General features: G+C 35.5%; 1 protein-coding gene across 2 annotated transcripts; it reads left to right on the top strand.

Annotated features, from left to right (window-relative positions):
• The first annotated feature begins 11,413 nt into the window (after window positions 1-11,413).
• On the top strand, window positions 11,414-13,931 carry LOC121764184 (protein WVD2-like 4). Of its 2 annotated transcripts, none has more exons than XM_042160243.1 (8): window positions 11,414-11,560; window positions 11,766-12,322; window positions 12,409-12,461; window positions 12,551-12,631; window positions 12,736-12,820; window positions 12,923-12,994; window positions 13,089-13,196; window positions 13,380-13,931. In XM_042160243.1, the coding sequence occupies exons 2-8, from the start codon at window positions 11,786-11,788 to the stop codon at window positions 13,698-13,700; spliced, it is 1,257 nt and encodes a 418-aa protein (XP_042016177.1). In that variant the 5' UTR covers window positions 11,414-11,560; window positions 11,766-11,785; the 3' UTR covers window positions 13,701-13,931. The 2 variants fall into 2 exon arrangements, with proteins under 2 accessions (XP_042016177.1, XP_042016184.1); XM_042160250.1 differs by having other exon boundaries at window positions 11,766-12,319.
• Window positions 13,932-16,883: the final 2,952 nt, after the last annotated feature.

Below are 16,883 nucleotides of genomic sequence, written 5' to 3' on the forward strand. Positions count from 1 at the left end.
CTCCGGTTGATTTGACTTGATCCGTTCACGGAGCAATTTCACTCATTTTCCTCGATTCGTCCATCCGCCTAGTTGATCAGTTCATCCTTTGAATATGGCAGACTTTCACACACACCTGACTCATATTCGCATGTTAGATAGTAGAATTGGGTGCAGTTTTATCATGGAACACATGCATGAAACGAGTCTCATCACACTGCCTTTGGTGTCCCGAGTTCAGTCCTTTCGAAGGTGGTTTGCGGAGTGCCACTTTGCCAACGTCGGCTTCAAGACGTTGTACCTCTCCTCGATAAGCGCCTAGAATCTGTTCACCCTCTGGTTGTTTTCAAAGATCGGGTCCTAGGTAAGAGATGTTGACCCAACACCTAGACAGAGCCATCAGACTCCTCAGAGGTGTAGTTCTAGCTTTTGGGGGCTGAAACGTCTTTTAGGCGCTTTGTCATTTCCCTTTACCATCCCTTTTTTGCATTCATCGGAATTGGGAGCCTTCTCCAGAGGGAAGTTTGACGGCTCCATGTCCGAGAGCTCGTACTTGTCGGTGTGAAGTTCAGATCAATCTTGGACTTGTGCATTTCGACTTCCGAGGCACCCTAATATAGAATTTCCATGCCTGGCCAATACACTTCGTCGTCATAGTTGGGGTCTTGACAAAATTTGTAGAAGGCCGCTGTGAGAGCGTGAGTCATTGGTCTGCCATCAGGCAACATCAGGGGACCACCGGAGTAGGGACCACTAGGGTCACTAAGGAACATCGGAGTTCTGCCTGGAGCTTTCGAGTTTGGGAAATGACCGTGATTCATGTTTTGCTATCTAGAGAGAGAAAAATGAGATGAGAAGAGATTGGAGGGAAGGGGGAAAATGGGGTGAAAAAAGAGTGTATTTATAGAGTGAAAAAGTGGGAAAAAAATGTCGAGATCAACAGAAAAATTGGTGATTGGCGCCTGCAATAGCGCCGATTTTTTCTGCTGATATGGCTCATTACAACAGTCCACATTTTACACTTTAAGCATGGAGCACGGGAGCTAGGAGTCATCGGAGTCGCTGTTCTACCTCAATCTTCCTCTTTTCTTCCTCATCAAGGAAGAAGAGACTCAGATCCACCACGAAGTCTTCATAGTTTGTTTTTCCTTAAACCCATAGGGGTCGAAACAGTTGTTATTCAGTCTTTGGTTCATGTTTTTCCTTAGTTCAGTTGTTATTCTGTTTTTCTCTTAGTTGCTACTCTAGTACCTTTGGTTATTTCTCGATTCTGAGTTTGGAATTCTGTTTTGTTTGGTAATCGAAGAATTGTTTATGAAATGGAGTTCTTAATTGCAAGTTGTTTTGGATCTGATGTTCTCCGATCTTGTTTTCCTTGTTTAGTTTAGTTCTATTCTGATTTGGAAGTTAACTCCGCGGAATTCAGTTGTCTATGTTTAGATCTGATGTTTGGATGGAGTATGCGATGCATGTTGGTTTGAATTTGTTGAATTCCGTGTTAGATCTTGTTAGATGATTGCTCGTTGCTATGTTTCAGAATTCTCGTAGTTAGATCTGAGTTTTAGTTCGTCAACTTGCATGAAATTAGGATAGTTGCTTAGATTTGTTTCCCTTCCGTTTGAATCGTATGGATCCGTGTTTTAATTTGTTTGTTTCTCGCTTTCCCTCATATGCTCTGTTTTCATTTACTGTGTGTGCTTTATTAGTTTCTTAGCGAAGAAGAAGGTCGTAGTTCGTTAGGATTGCAGTCTCTGTCACCTTTTTGGTAGTGCGCAGTTTTCTTTCAGTGGTCCCAAGTATTTTATGTTGTTGTGTCGTCTTGCTTGAGTTGATCAGTTTGAGATATGTTGTTTTCATCTTATTAGTTGATCAAGTTGATTTGCGACTTGAGTAGTCTAGGTCTTAGTTAACCCACCTCTGTCCCTGTGGGATTCGACCCCTTACTTCTCTTTACTAGTCTATAGTATTGTGGTTTAAGATTATTGAAGGCCCTAAGTCTCTCTGTTTGCATACCAACGACCGGATACTCACTAACTTGATCTGCTCATCATCTGACTCGATCAGGTGTGCGACATTTGCATGTTTTTAACCTGTTTGCAAACTAGAGTGCCTAGAGACAGACTTGCATATGCCAATCACGTTGGGCGGAAAAATCTGCTTTATTTGTAAGTGCTCTGAGATCAGTTCGCCGTAGGTAAATTTGGACTTTTCAATAATAAACAAATATTAGTACTAGATTTCTGTTCAAAATGAACGTTAATTTATTCCTAATATGGAAAGCGGGTTAAAACACTGCACGATTTAGATGTAATTAACTGAGTAAGTTATTATCCACAATTTTATGTTTAATAACGACTATTTCACTAATTTAAAAAAAGAATAGTGATTTAGAGACATAATGTCTCTATCTCATAATGCCCTTATATTTTTTTGCCCCAAGTATAATTTACATTGTGCCTAATTTACCCTAACATTATAGTATTGAATAGATATATGTCTAATTAAGGAAAATTAAACCAAATTAATTATTCTTATCAAATGCATATTTATTAATTGGAGACAAACTTAATCATGCACTAAAGCAATGGATTAAATTTTTTTGAACGGGTTTAAAAAACATTCTTGTCATGTAAATTTAAGACTATTAGTTTTATAAAAATCATTAATATAGATTACGAATCAACACAGTACTATTAATTAACAAACTACATAACTAAATAATTGTATTTAAGTGTGAAAATTTTGATTACTTAAATAGCATTATATGTTTTTTAAATAAATTTTTACCCAATCATTCTATAGTTTAATTTTAGTTTTTTCTTCGTCTTTTGTGCCATTCTTTCCTACAGTAACTTTTTTCGTTGAATTTTATGAAACATTTATTTAATAGTACATGCAAAAATATAAAAAAAAAATAAATGTTTATCTTATTCAGATTTGAATTGTATGATAAAACAAACGTTTATCTCTTTTAATTTTTGTGCTGTTTTCCTTAGCTATTATTAAATGTATTATTTTTTAATTGAGATAGGAACTCTAATATATTTTATATAAAGAAAAAGATAAGAAAAAATATAAATATATACTTTTAAAATACTTATTAAATAGCTGAGTTAAGAATATACAATTATTTTTTATTGAGATTCGAGTGTATTTTTTCAAAAATTTAAAATCAAATAAATTATTATTTAATATGAAAATAGTTGAATGAATCCACTTTTCTAATTTTAGATTTTTTTAATATATCACATGCCAACGAATTGATTAAGAAAAATATAAAAGAATCATAAACTACTATACGATATCAAATACTAGTATTAAATATGTAGCTTTAAAATGTTAAAAATATGAGTTAAGGACATGTAATTATATTTTGATTGTACTGTCCTAAAATTTTTAGATTTTTTGAATGTAAAAAATTAATATCAAACTTATAACTCTGATTATTTAAAGTTAAATAATATTAGATCTTTTTAATACTTCTAACGATTTGTTATTAAATTATTTAAACTAAAATTTATAAAACTAATTTGTAAAGAAATCCAATATTTTTTATTTGCTAATAAAATTGTACTACTCTATATTTTGAAATTTTCTTTAAATAAATGCAATAAAAAGGGAATAGATAAAAAAATATTATCCAATCATATTTTAAAAGATTGTATATATGATTCACGTGTTTATTAAATGCATGCATAATATATGCATAATCTACATTTATATCCTTAAATAGGTTATAGGTCTAATAAATAAACAAATTAATATAGGGGTAATAAAGTAAACACATAAAATAAAATTTTAATTAAAAATACCATATAATATACAATTACCATTTAAACCTTATTATGATATTACCATTATGTCTATAACACATTTCTCTTAAAAAAATAACAAGCATTTCTATATTTAATTGGCACATGTAGCTCCAGATAATCAGGAGACATAATCCACATGAGCTCGTCTAAATTAGTTGTTAATTAATCGAGTTAGCACCTTGAGAACATTAATCATTACTACTAATTTGTACAAAGTTAAGTTAGGTTAAGCGTTACTTCAATTATGAAAATGAGTTGTGGGGCATAATTAAGACAATTAATCCAAAAGTTGAGACCTAACAACTAATTAAGACAACTTGAATATCGCTGTTCCAATTAAGAGTTTGCTTTTTTAATCAAACTATGTGGAGTGTATAACATACACACACACACACTCTCTTATAACATTCTAATTTCTAAGAATGTTTCTTTTTGTTAGAGGGTTCTCAATTTTATGTATTATTTGTGCAAGACCAAAAAGTCTTAATCAATTGTATAGATGATTACTGGTACTAATTTTTTATGTATGCTACTGTATTTTTTAGGAAAAAACGTCTATGCTATTCTATCTTTTACTACTATTATAAAATGTGTAATTAAATATGTTTGAAATTTTGACAAAAGTTATAAGGTTTCGGAGATATATAATTACATTCATAAATCATAATCTAATTACAGCTAATAAACTAATTAATACATCTGTCCGAAAAAACAAATTAATGCTTAAAGTTCAACCATATAGAATTAGCCATTAGGTGGGCCTTATTAGAAAACTAACCACACGCTCATCAGAAAATAATTATGGAACCTAGACGATTCCTCTAATTCAATGTGAATATGTGCGTATTAAATTCATAAATTTGAAATGTTAATATTATTTATTCGAAATCATATATTTGAGATAGGGACGCCCTTGTTATTTTCCTAGGTAACGCTTAATCAACGAGTGGACTATATTACGAGAGAAATTAGTGTAGATTTGTTAAAAATAATTTCAAAATAACACAAACAAACGAACATAATGCATGATGTAGAACAATCCCCTTATACTGTTATACATTTGTAATTATCTTCTTCATATTGCAATTAGACTTATCCATCTCAAGAACAATCCCCTAGTCCATTATAAACTATTTTTGTCATATTTTCATGGCTTATTATTATTACATTAGTTCACAATGGATGACACGGGTTTTAATAAGAAATGAATAAGATAAGAGGAAAGAATAAAAAATAGGTAAAATCTTAGAAATCGGGAGAAAAAATGAATAAAATATTAGAAAGTGGATATTCCAAAATGATAAAGAGTATTAGACTCGATGTGAATAGAACGCACGGTAAGAATAAGTTTGCAAGTAAAAACATACAGACTATCATGCAAATAGACTAGGGGTGCTTAAACGGTTCTCCGCTTCTCGATTAACCGGAACCGAAACCAGAACCGGCCGGTTAATTGAGGAACCGGGAACTGAAAAACCGATTCCGATTCCAGTACTGGTTCTAACTTTTTAAATAGAACCGGTTCCGGTTCCTAACCGGGGAACCGAATTATAATTCAATTTTATTTTTTTATAATTTAATATACTAATAAATCTAATTTAATTGAATTAATATTGAATTGAAGTAAATTAATTTGAAACATTGAGTGATTTTTAGATTTAATCAGTATCAAATTTGCTAGCTCTGTTTTCTGAAGTATTTAAAATATTTAAACCGTGATACTTTGAATCTACAATTATTTACCTAATCCATTTTTAATGAACTAACTACTATGAGTAGGACATCATAAGTTTGTCTTTAATTTCCAAAAGAACTTATACAAGTACTATATCATTTCATATAATAGAAATTTAACTTTATAACAAATTTATGTAACAATTCATTTAACATACAATTTTAACTTGTCTGTGAATAATTTATTAATTGTTCCATTATAAACCAAAAAGTCACAATAAGATCAATTAGTATTGGAAATTCCATTGAATACTATTTGTTTAGCCAAAAAAAGGGAGAATGGAATTCAATTTTAAACTCATTTTTTTAAAAAAATTGCTAAATTATAGAACTCCTATATTTTTCTAAAAAGCAGACTTGTCCAACCTATTACACTTGACATCACTCTTACCCATACATGAATATTTTTTGTGTATTTATTTGAATTTTTAGGTATTATTTATTATATTTATAGATGTTGCATTATTACTTTTGTAGTCTTGAACTATTTAAAATTATAAATAAATTCGGATCAAAATTATATATTAGTTCCGGTTCGGAACCGGAATCGACCGGTCCTTAACCGGCCGGTTCCAAACCGAAACCGAACGGTTCCGATTCCGGTTCTAGGATTCATGAAAAATTAAAACCGGAACCGGCTGAATAAGCAGGCCTAAAATAGACATTTTATATTTTAGTTACACAAATAAAATGTTGTTTTAATTTGAACTACATATCTATTAAAATAGGGAAAACACTTGATCAATTAATAAGCATTTTATCATCCGAACCGGAACCGGCGGTTCACGGTTCAACATTTTTATGAACCTGAACCGGCCCACCAAGGGTTCCGGCGGTTCCGGTTAAAAAAATCGGCGGTTCACGGGGCGGTTCAAAAACACCGGTTTTTGGCCGAAACCGTCGGTTCCGGGCTGGTTCGGCAGTTCAGTTTTTTTTTCTTCTCGTTTTAGTGTTTATTTCAACGAGACTACAAGTCACAACTTATAAGTTACAATTTACACTTAATGTTGGACTTGAGCCTTTGGGTTGAAAGAGAGTGTATTGAATTATTCTCTTTTATAGCTACATGTTCTTGGATGTGTTGCTCTTTCTTTCAATGTGGGATAAAACTCCTTATTTATAACTACATGATACATCTCCATCATCATTGTTTATATTAGTTTATATCTTGACTATCTTCTATTATTATAACTTAACAACAAATATAATTACATAAAGTATTATTCTTTAATTCTTTATCATTATCGATTTGTTTGTGTATAAGTTTATGTGTATGTTAACTAATAAATAACATTATACACATTAAGAGAATAATTATTATACAAATTGTATTAATTTAGCGATAACTATAATATGAATAATTATTTATCTATATACAAATCATATTACTCAATAATTGTTTATTCTTATCTGTCAAGAATATATTCATAAATAATAATTTTATTTATATAAATTATACTACATATCAATCTATTAGAAAAACAACTATTATACAAAATCATACTATTGGTCTACTATTAATATATAAATATATAAACTATATTATACCCCTAAACAAATCATTCTTTATTTATCTATTTATATCATTATTATACCAATTATATTAATTGTTATTTTTTTACATTTTAATCAATATATTGAGAAAAATTAGCAACATACTTACATTTAAATCCAATTATTTGAACACGTCCACATTCTATAAATATACAAATTATTAGCAACTTGCAACATTAAAATTTAATTAAACTATTCTAGTTGATGCTATTATTATCTATAAATTTGTCTTAGAAAAAGAATCATAACAAAAATAAAGATAAAGTTAGTGAACAATAAAATGTAGTAAAAAATAAAGAAAAGTAGAAAATAAAAAGAAAGTTTTGTATCCCACATTAGAAAAAGATGAATGGATGAACTAAACATGTAGGCCATGTTTGGTTGGCGGGAAAGTAAAGTTGGCAAGGAATATGATTCCTAGGAAAATGAATCTCTAGAATATGATTCCTAATAACTTTACTTTCCTGTGTTTGGAGAATACCAAGATTTTAAATTTTATATTTCATTTAAACACCAAACTAAAGATAGAATTATTATTATTTTATTTATAAAAAGAATAATAAATTTTTTTAATAAATTATTAATTACAAATGATGACAATTATATTATTATATATCTATTATTATGATGGATAGTTTAAATATGAATCATCCATCACAATATATAATAATACAAGTATAATTATAGTTACATGGAGTATTATAATCATAAATGATAATGATAATAATAATAATAATTATTATTATTACTATTATAATATTTAAGGATATTATAATTAAATAAATTTTATAATTTAGAATTTCACTACGATTTTATTAATTATTAATTTATAAAATAAAAATTAGTATTTATTACAATATAATTTATATTATATAATTATATTTTAATTATTTAATAAGTTATTAATTATTATTATGATAATAAAAATTATATATAAATATTATAATACAAAGTTATAATTATGATCATTTTAATTATAGTTATTTATTATTCTGAAATTAAGTATGATTTGTACTTTAAAATTATTTTTAAAACATTGTAATAATAATAATAATAATAATAATAATAATAATAATAATAATAATTAAATATGTAAGAATCCTAAAACTGGGAAAAAGAATACCTAAAAAAGTTAGGATTCAGAATCCTAGAAAGTTGTACTAACTTTCCTTGTTTTTGAGATTCTGATTACTTTCCCAGTTTGATTAAAAATCGAAACAAACACAGGAATTTAAAATTTAAGGAATCAGATTACTTTCCCAGATAGAATCCTGGCAACCAAACATGGCCGTAGTTATAAGAGAAAATATTTCAACATATTTTGCCTCACGTTGAAAGTGAAACACAAAATATTCAAGGATGTCTCTATAAAAAAGAAACAACCAAGAATGGTTTCTTAGAATTCTTAAAAGTGAGCACATTTAAATCCAATTATTATTATTATTTGAACAAATCCACATTCTATAAATATACAAATTATGAGCAACATGCAACATACAAATTTAATTGAACTATTCTATTTGATTCTATTATTATCTATAAATTTGTCTTAGAAAATGAATCATAACAAAAATAAAGATAAAGTTAGTGAACAATAAAATGTAGTAAAAAATAAAGAAAAGTAGAAAATAAAAAGAAAGTTTTGTATCTCACATTAGAAAAAGATGAATGGATGAACTAAACATGTAGTTATAAGAGAAAATATTTCAACATATTTTGCCCCACGTTGAAAGTGAAACACAAAATATTCAAGGATGTCTCTATAAAAAGAAACAACAAATAATGGTTCTTAGAATCATAGGCCCAACAAATAAATATGAGCTATTATAAAATTATTGTATTTATTTAGTTGTGAAAATTAATTTTTATATATAAAAATTGATTTTTATAAATAATAAATATATTTTTTTAAATGTTATTTGAAACGGTGGTTCGAACCGGCTAGCCGGCAGTTTTGGACCGCCGGTTCCGGTTTCAGAAATTCTTGAACCTGAACCGGCCTGCATGAACCGCCGAACCGTCTGCCAGTTCGAAACCGCCGCGCCGGTTCCGGTTTATGAACCGGCGGTTCCGAATCCTACCAATTTATACGAGCAAAGCTATCGTGTCCTCCTTAAACCTCAAACCATCTCCACTAATGAGGCCTTACCATTCGAACATTCTAAGGTCATCCGCAACGTTGTCTCTTATCCGTCTCTTAACCGTCTCATCCCTTAACTATTCATGGGTCACACTGTACTTTTCACTCCATCTCTTAACTAAGAGACAGAACCTGCAACCCTCCATCTCTTATCCGTCTCTTAACTTACTATTCATTAAATTTCGTTTTTTTATTAGCTTTTATTTTTTTCCAAAAAATTCAATTAATAAAAAACACGCTTCATTAAATAAAATAAAAATACAACTTAAAATCTTAAAAAAATACATAATTAAATTCATGGAAAAATAAATTAAAAAAAACATAATTTAAAATACAATTTTATAGAAATTAAAAAAACTACTACGCCGGCGAATCATCTCCCGAAGGCGCGGACGGTGCACTCAAGCTACCTGGAGGCGGAATACCAATTTGTCTTGCCATATACTCAATTTCGGCGTCATGAGGGAAGTGTCTGCCATCGTGGCGGTCAAGTACATGGACAATAGGGTGTTCGAGCCTGAGCCCGAGCTCGCTTGGCTTGATTCGCCTCGACCCTTCCTCCCTCTAGCCGCCTTCGTCGCCTTGGTCCCTTGCGGCCGACGACGCACACGGGAGGACCCCCCGACATCGTCTGTCGTGCCCTCAACCTGCTGCGAGGCTACCTCTTGTGCAGCGATGCCCGAACCGCCCCCACTAGACGAGTATTGGCCACCCACCATGTGCTTCGTGCGCTTCGAGGTCGAGCCCGAGCTAGACCGCACACCGCCGGCCCATCTTTCCTCGTCTTTAACGGCCTCCGGTGTCGTCGAAGTAGACTTGCAAAGCCGATCTCAAAATGTCGGCTCCAGTGGCTCCGCTTCGGTAATGAGCCGCTTCATTCTTGTAGATGCCGCAGATTTTTTTTACCTCCCTGTCGACTCGGTCAAAGTGAGCGCGAAGCATCTTCAGTGTGCTGCGGCGGGACCCTCTTGGCTTGATCTCGTTGTAGGCCTGGGTGACCTTTTCCCAGAAACACTTCCGGGATTATTGATTCCCGACGATGGGATCGTGCGAGACGCTGATCCAGGCGTTGTACACCGCCATTGTGTCCTTGCGGCTGTACGGATGCCGGCCTACATCCTCATCCTCCTCGGCCGCCTCCGCCTCTTCCTCCACGGCGTCGAATGCCCTGGAGCTTCCACCGCCTCGTCCTCCTTCCGGATGGGGTTCATCCGGATAATCCTCCCGAATTTGGGATAATCCCTGCGAATACCTCGGGGCGGAGGCACGAGCGTATGCATCCACATCAAAATGGGGTGGTTGGTACCCCCCGGCGTCGACGAGCTCTGGGTGCCCGACGTAGACGAACCGGAACCGGAACCACCCAACACGTTATACATGCCCCCCAGTCGCCAAATGCGTTGATGTCAAACCCGCCGGAGCCGCTACCGCCAAAGTTTCCGTTGCCGGACATTTTGTGATGAGAGGTTAGATGAAAATTGGAGAGGAAATGGAGATGATTTGGAGGATTTGATGTGTATTTGTGTGTGAAATGAGGATGAAATATGAGTATTTATAGAGTAAAAAAAAAGGAAAACGGTCGAAAAACGGTAATATTACCGTTTTTGATTATATATATATATATATATATATTTATTTATTTAATTAAATTTGATTTAAAAAAATAAAAATTATTGCGTTAGCGTGACGAAGCTCACTCGCGGGCCGGCGAGTGGGCGTCACGCATGGCGCCGGAGCGCGCCACGTCACGCAAGCGCGAGGTGTCTCGGTGGGACGGGCGTCTTGGCGAGACCGGGATACGAGCCACCCGCAAGACGCGTTGCGGGTGGCCTAAAATCTCATCCTATCACTAAATTAAAAGCTAACTTGAATGCTACAGAATTAAAAGTAGTAGGTATTTAAGTATAATTAATGATGATCATGAAATAATGATAATTCCACTTGTACAAGGCAAGGCCAGGCTTGAATACAACGTACCAACCGCAAAATCCCGTAGCCAGCGCCTCCAACTACAATTATACGGTTTGACTCTCCCATCAACGGCTAGCCTTCATCTGCGAGGATCCTTCTCCACCGTTCGATCGCCTCGGCCAACCAACGGGTTTTGACAACTCACGATCGACGGTTGGTGGCAACAGGTTACTGTAGGTAGGGCCAATCACGTCGAGCCACGTCGGTCACCCCCCTAAATCATCAGCCTCCCACGTTCTCCCGCAGTTATCCATTTTTGCCCCTCTTCATAAATTCTCCACTCAAAACTCACTCATCTCTCCCCGTTTCCAAACACACATTCATTCCATTCCACCTTTTTAATTACACAATTCTAGAAGATTTCAAGGTAATCAATCCGCTTGTGATGACTACTTATCTCATTTTTCTGCTTTTCATTTTTTTTTATCTTAACAATCCATGATGATCATTTTCGCTTGTCTGCAACTTGAATTAGGAGTGTGTTACTGGATTTACTCTGAGTAAAAAGTGAAAATGGGATTATCTCGTTGAAATTGGACTCGTAATTGGTTTTTAATTTTGATTTGTTTTAGGAATATTCGTTTTTTGTGGAATGGAGTCCGAAAATGGGATTTGTGTTGAAGATGAAAAAAGATTAGGTCTTGAAAACTCTAATAGCGAAGGCTCGAGTGTGGATGTGAACAAGGAGAATGTGATCAGTGGTGAAAATGAAGTGGTACAAGACAAGGAAGGCATTAGTTCATCTGTGCCCCAATTTGAATCATCTTCAACTGTGTCAAAGACTACTAAAACCTCCAACGCTAAGAATCCTAATTCGAAATCCAAAAAAAACAGTGAATTGGGAAAGAATCAATCTGATTCAAAAGGATCAGTGGCCTTTGGCCACAGTAGGAAGCCAAGCCTGTCACAGTCTCTGTCCTTTCCGTCCAGAGGCCGTCACTCTGATCCGATGAAGAGAAGCATCGAGGTGCATCCGGCAAAGCCAGAGCCTCGGAGAAATGGTGTGAAAGATAATGATGATGCCAAGGTTTCTGGTGGATTGAGTGTCAAAGGTGTAGTGAGGGCGGGAAAGGTTGCTGGTGGTAGACACGCAACTTTAGCTTCGATACCTAGCGCTTCTCAATCTGTGGTGAGGTTTTTGGTCTTTCAGTCTTGCATTGTTGTGTGTTTGGTGTTTTGTGCTTAGTGTTTTGATTATTGATGGTTTGGTTTCAGTCAGGGAAGCAGTTTCCTGGTGATGGAAATGGAATGAAGACTGAAAGTGACGCGTACGTTGTCTGTTGCTTATGTTTACTGCCTATGGTTTTAGCACATTGATTGCTCAATTGTCTTACCTATGTTTTAGTTGGTGATGCAGATTGGTTGAGAAGAGTTCGGAGCCTAGCAACGACATGTTGCCTGTAAGGGAGGAGGAGGATGCTCGTTCCACTACATCATCGTACTAATCATATATCTTGACTTTTTATAATGTGTTTTTAACCTCATCTTGTCCTGGTTTGTGTTCCAATTGAATGTTCACGATTTGTTTTTACCGTTGAACAGAACTCTTACTCCTCGGACACAGCAGAGGATGAATGTCTTGGCCTTCTCGTTCAGGTTGGAAGAGCGTGCTGAGAAGCGGAAAGAGGTAGAAACTAGAAGCAATGAGTGCATCATATGTTTTTGAGTTTTGTCTAGTTTACTAAAAACATTTATGTCTTGGTATGATTGTCGTCTATGCCATCGTCAGTTCTACTCGAAGATAGAAGAGAAAATACATGCCAAGGAAGTTGAAAAGAATACTCTGCAAGCAAAATCAATGGTACTACTACTCTCTGTTTGTCAAATATTGTAACCTGAGAATCTGGTTGTTTCAGTCTGGTCACTCTCTTTTCTTGTCTTGTATATGATATCAGGAAAGCCGAGAGGCAGAGATAAAACAACTGAGAAAGAGCTTGACGTTCAAAGCTACGCCTATGCCAAGTTTCTACAAGGAACCTCCTCCAAAAAACGAACTCAAGAAGGTAGAGTACATGAACTTTGGAGGCTTATTGTGCAATGAAAATTCATTGAGATATTATGCACATGCTTTTATTTAGGATATGAACACAGAACTTCATGAAAGTTGTGTTTTAGTATTCTACTATATTAGTAGCATATTTCTACCTCAATAAAGTTTACTCAAATCCTTGCATTCCTATACATAGATACCAACCACACGTCCGATATCTCCGAAGCTTGGAAGGAACAAAGGTGCTGCTGTGCCCACGTCTGCCAACTCCGTTGAAAATGATGGCAATTCTCCTAGGTCTCCCAAGATCAATGGTGATAAAGGCACTGTTGCTTCGAAGAAGCCAACGAGAAGCTACCTGCTCAAGCCTAAAACTCAAAATTCTCCCACAACTACAAAAGCGAAAAATGTGGAAACAGGGGTCCAAAACAATGCACAGACACCAGATAAAATTGGGGATTCTTTGCAGTGCAACGGATTTTCTGAGGCGGCGGCTGATGTTAGCGTCGAAGCTTGAAGTAGGTGATCAATAACCTTTGCATGCTAAATTTGAAGCTGTTTCAAACTCCATTTTGCTGTGAATACAGTTGGTGCATGTTGTAAGTTTGAGTCAAGTGTATTTGTTCAATGTGGTTTGCTGTTTAATTTGTGTATTATGTATCATAGTGGAACAAGGAAGTAATACGTTGTACGAATACAGTAGATGTAGGGATGCATCTACCGCCTGTAACTTCTTTTCTTCTCTCTATTTCTCTCTCTATATTTATATATATAATATATTTATATTTAATAGGCTCAGGGCATCTCGTCCCTCCGAGACGAGACGGCCGCGGGACGCGTGGCAGCGTCCCGTCTTGTCCCCAGCCAGCCGAGACGCCCGTCCCACCGAGACGGCGCGCGAGCTGTCTCGCCACGCGCTCGCTCGACGTGGCGCACTCCGGCGCTATGCATGACGCCCACTCGCAGGCCCGCGAGTGGGCGTCGTCACGCTGACGCAATAAATCATTTTTTAAAAAAAATCAAATTTAATAAAAAAAATTAAAAAATTAAAAACGGTCATATGGCCGTTCAACGGTAATTTTCAAAAAATAAAAATATAAATACTCCTCTTTCACACACACAAATACACGTCTATTCTTTTCAAATCATCTATCTTTCCTCTCCAATTTTCATATCAAACCATCTCTTTTATTCTTCTACCAAAGTTAATCCATTCATGGATCCATTTAAGCAAATGCGTCGAATAATGGAAGAATCACTTGAAGAAGATCGACGTAGGGAGGCGGAGGAAGCCGCGCCGCCCCAAAGACGATCCCGGACTTACATCCATCGTAAACGGAAGGAAGCCGCCGCAAGGTTAGTACGCGACTACTTCTGTGATAACCCGGTATGGGGAGATACCTACTTCCGTCGTCGTTTCCGCATGCGGCGACCGCTATTTCTCCACATCGCAAATACATTGGCAGCCCGAGAAGAGTTCTTCCAAGAAGGTTTCGACGCCGTCGGCCGTCCGAGCCACACGACGCTGCAGAAATATACTGCAGCAATCCATCAGCTTGCGACTGGACAAACGGCGGATGTGTTCGACGAATACCTCCACATTAGAGAAAGCACTGGGAGAATGTGCTTGATGCAATCTGCAAAGGCGTCCGGGCAGCCTTCACCGATGAATTTATCCGGAAGCCAAGCACGGCAGATTGTCAGTTTCTGCTCCACCTTCACGAAGAAGTGCACGGATTCCCCGGGATGCTTGACAGCGTCGATTGCAAGCATTGTCAATGGAAGAATTGCCCTGTGGCGTGGAGGGGGTCATACACGAGCGGCCACAAAGGCACCCACCCCATCGTTATACTCGAGGCAGTTGCCGACTACCGGCTATGGATTTGGCATGCGTACTTCGGGGTCCCTGGATCGAACAACGACGTCAACGTGCTCAACCAATCCGACCTCTTCGCCGAAGTTTTGGATGGTAAAGCGCCGGTCATCAACTTCATCGCTAACAACCGGCGGTATAAAATGGGGTACTATCTTGCCGACGGCATCTATCCGAAGTGGCCAACCTTCGTGAAGACGTTCAACAGACCAGTGAACGAAAAGCAGACTCTTTTTTGCGCAGAAGCAGGAGGCTGCTCGCAAGGATGTGCAGAGGGCGTTCGGGATTCTCCAAGCGTGTTTCAACATTATCAAAGCCTCGGCTCGTACGTGGTTCATGGAGAGTATGGTCGACATCATGTATACGTGCATAATCTTGCACAACATGATTGTCGCCGACGAAGGACCCGAGGCGGGAAATTGGTTCAACCCAGAAACCCCCGGAAGCTCTATCGCAAGTAGTCAGCCTCGCAGTGGAGTGCATCCGTCTTTGCAAGATCGGTTGTCTATTCGGGCAAGGACACGTAATTCTACCGCCCACGCCAACTCCAAGATGATCTAATGGAGCGCATTTGGGCAAAATTTGGCAACCGGTAGACGCACATGATCTTTCATCTGCTTCTTTGCGCTTTGAGATTTTGAATTTAGAGAGAGTGAGCGGAAGAAATTAAATTATGTATTTTTAATTTTTTTAGGATTTTTAATTATGCTTTTTTTTTATTTTTTTAAGAATTTTATGTTGTAATTTTATTTTATTTAATGAAATGTATTTTTATTAATTGAATTTGTTTGAAATAAAAATAAAAAATGAAATTGAATGAATAGTAAGTTAAGAGATGGTTAAGCGACAGATAAGAGATGGAGTGAAAAGTACAGTGTGGCCCATGAATAGTTAAGGATGAGACGGTTAAGAGGCGGATAAGAGACAGCGTTGCAGATGGCCTCATAATCATGTGTTGTTCATGGCATCTTCTCATTATACTGGAATTTTGTATATACTCTTTTTCAAACATATATATATGTTCATTTTACTTGTTACAAGTGATTGCTTTCTTTATTTGATAATTTTGCCTTTAGTGGCATAGGATTATTGGTGAGGCCATAATAGTGATATTTATTAGTTCCATAGTAATGGAGGTATTCTTTCCGACAAGGAACTTAAGCAAAATTGTATTAAGTGAGTTAGGTAAATGAGAATAATGTAGAAAATAAAAAAGGTAGAGAGATGAAGAGAGACTAAAGTAACAGAAAGTAATATAAGTGAAAAGAAATGTGTTGACCTTTACTAAATAAGAAAATGACTTCATTTCTAAGGAATATACTAAAATGACTCCAATATATATTAGGTTAACTATTTATTTATTACTTATTATTAGTTAATTAGTTGAAAAGGTCTTTAAGACATATTCTGACATATGGTCTACAAAGTGCATGAGATTTATATTGTACTACCTTCATTCCATAATAGTAGAGATATTTCTATCTGGTACTAGATTAAGAAAAAAGTGTGTAATGTATTTTATAAATAAAAAGATACTCCCTCCGTCCCACAAAATTTGTCACATCTCTCTTTCTACCATTTTTTATAACGGACCTCATATTCCACTAACTCATTACTACTCAAATTTTATTATAAAACTAATAAGTACAGTATATAAAAGTAGGACTCACTCTCCACTAACTTTTTCAACTCACTTTCCATTACACTTCTTAAAACTCGTGCCCGGTCAAAGTGTAACAAAATTTAAGGGACGGAGAGAGTAATAAAGTAGGAGAACGGAAAAAATAGAGAGAATAAAGTAAAAGAGAGAAAAGTAAGTGAGAAGAA

This window comes from Salvia splendens, chromosome 2 (genome assembly GCF_004379255.2).
Source record: "Salvia splendens isolate huo1 chromosome 2, SspV2, whole genome shotgun sequence".
NCBI classification, from domain to species: domain Eukaryota; kingdom Viridiplantae; phylum Streptophyta; class Magnoliopsida; order Lamiales; family Lamiaceae; genus Salvia; species Salvia splendens.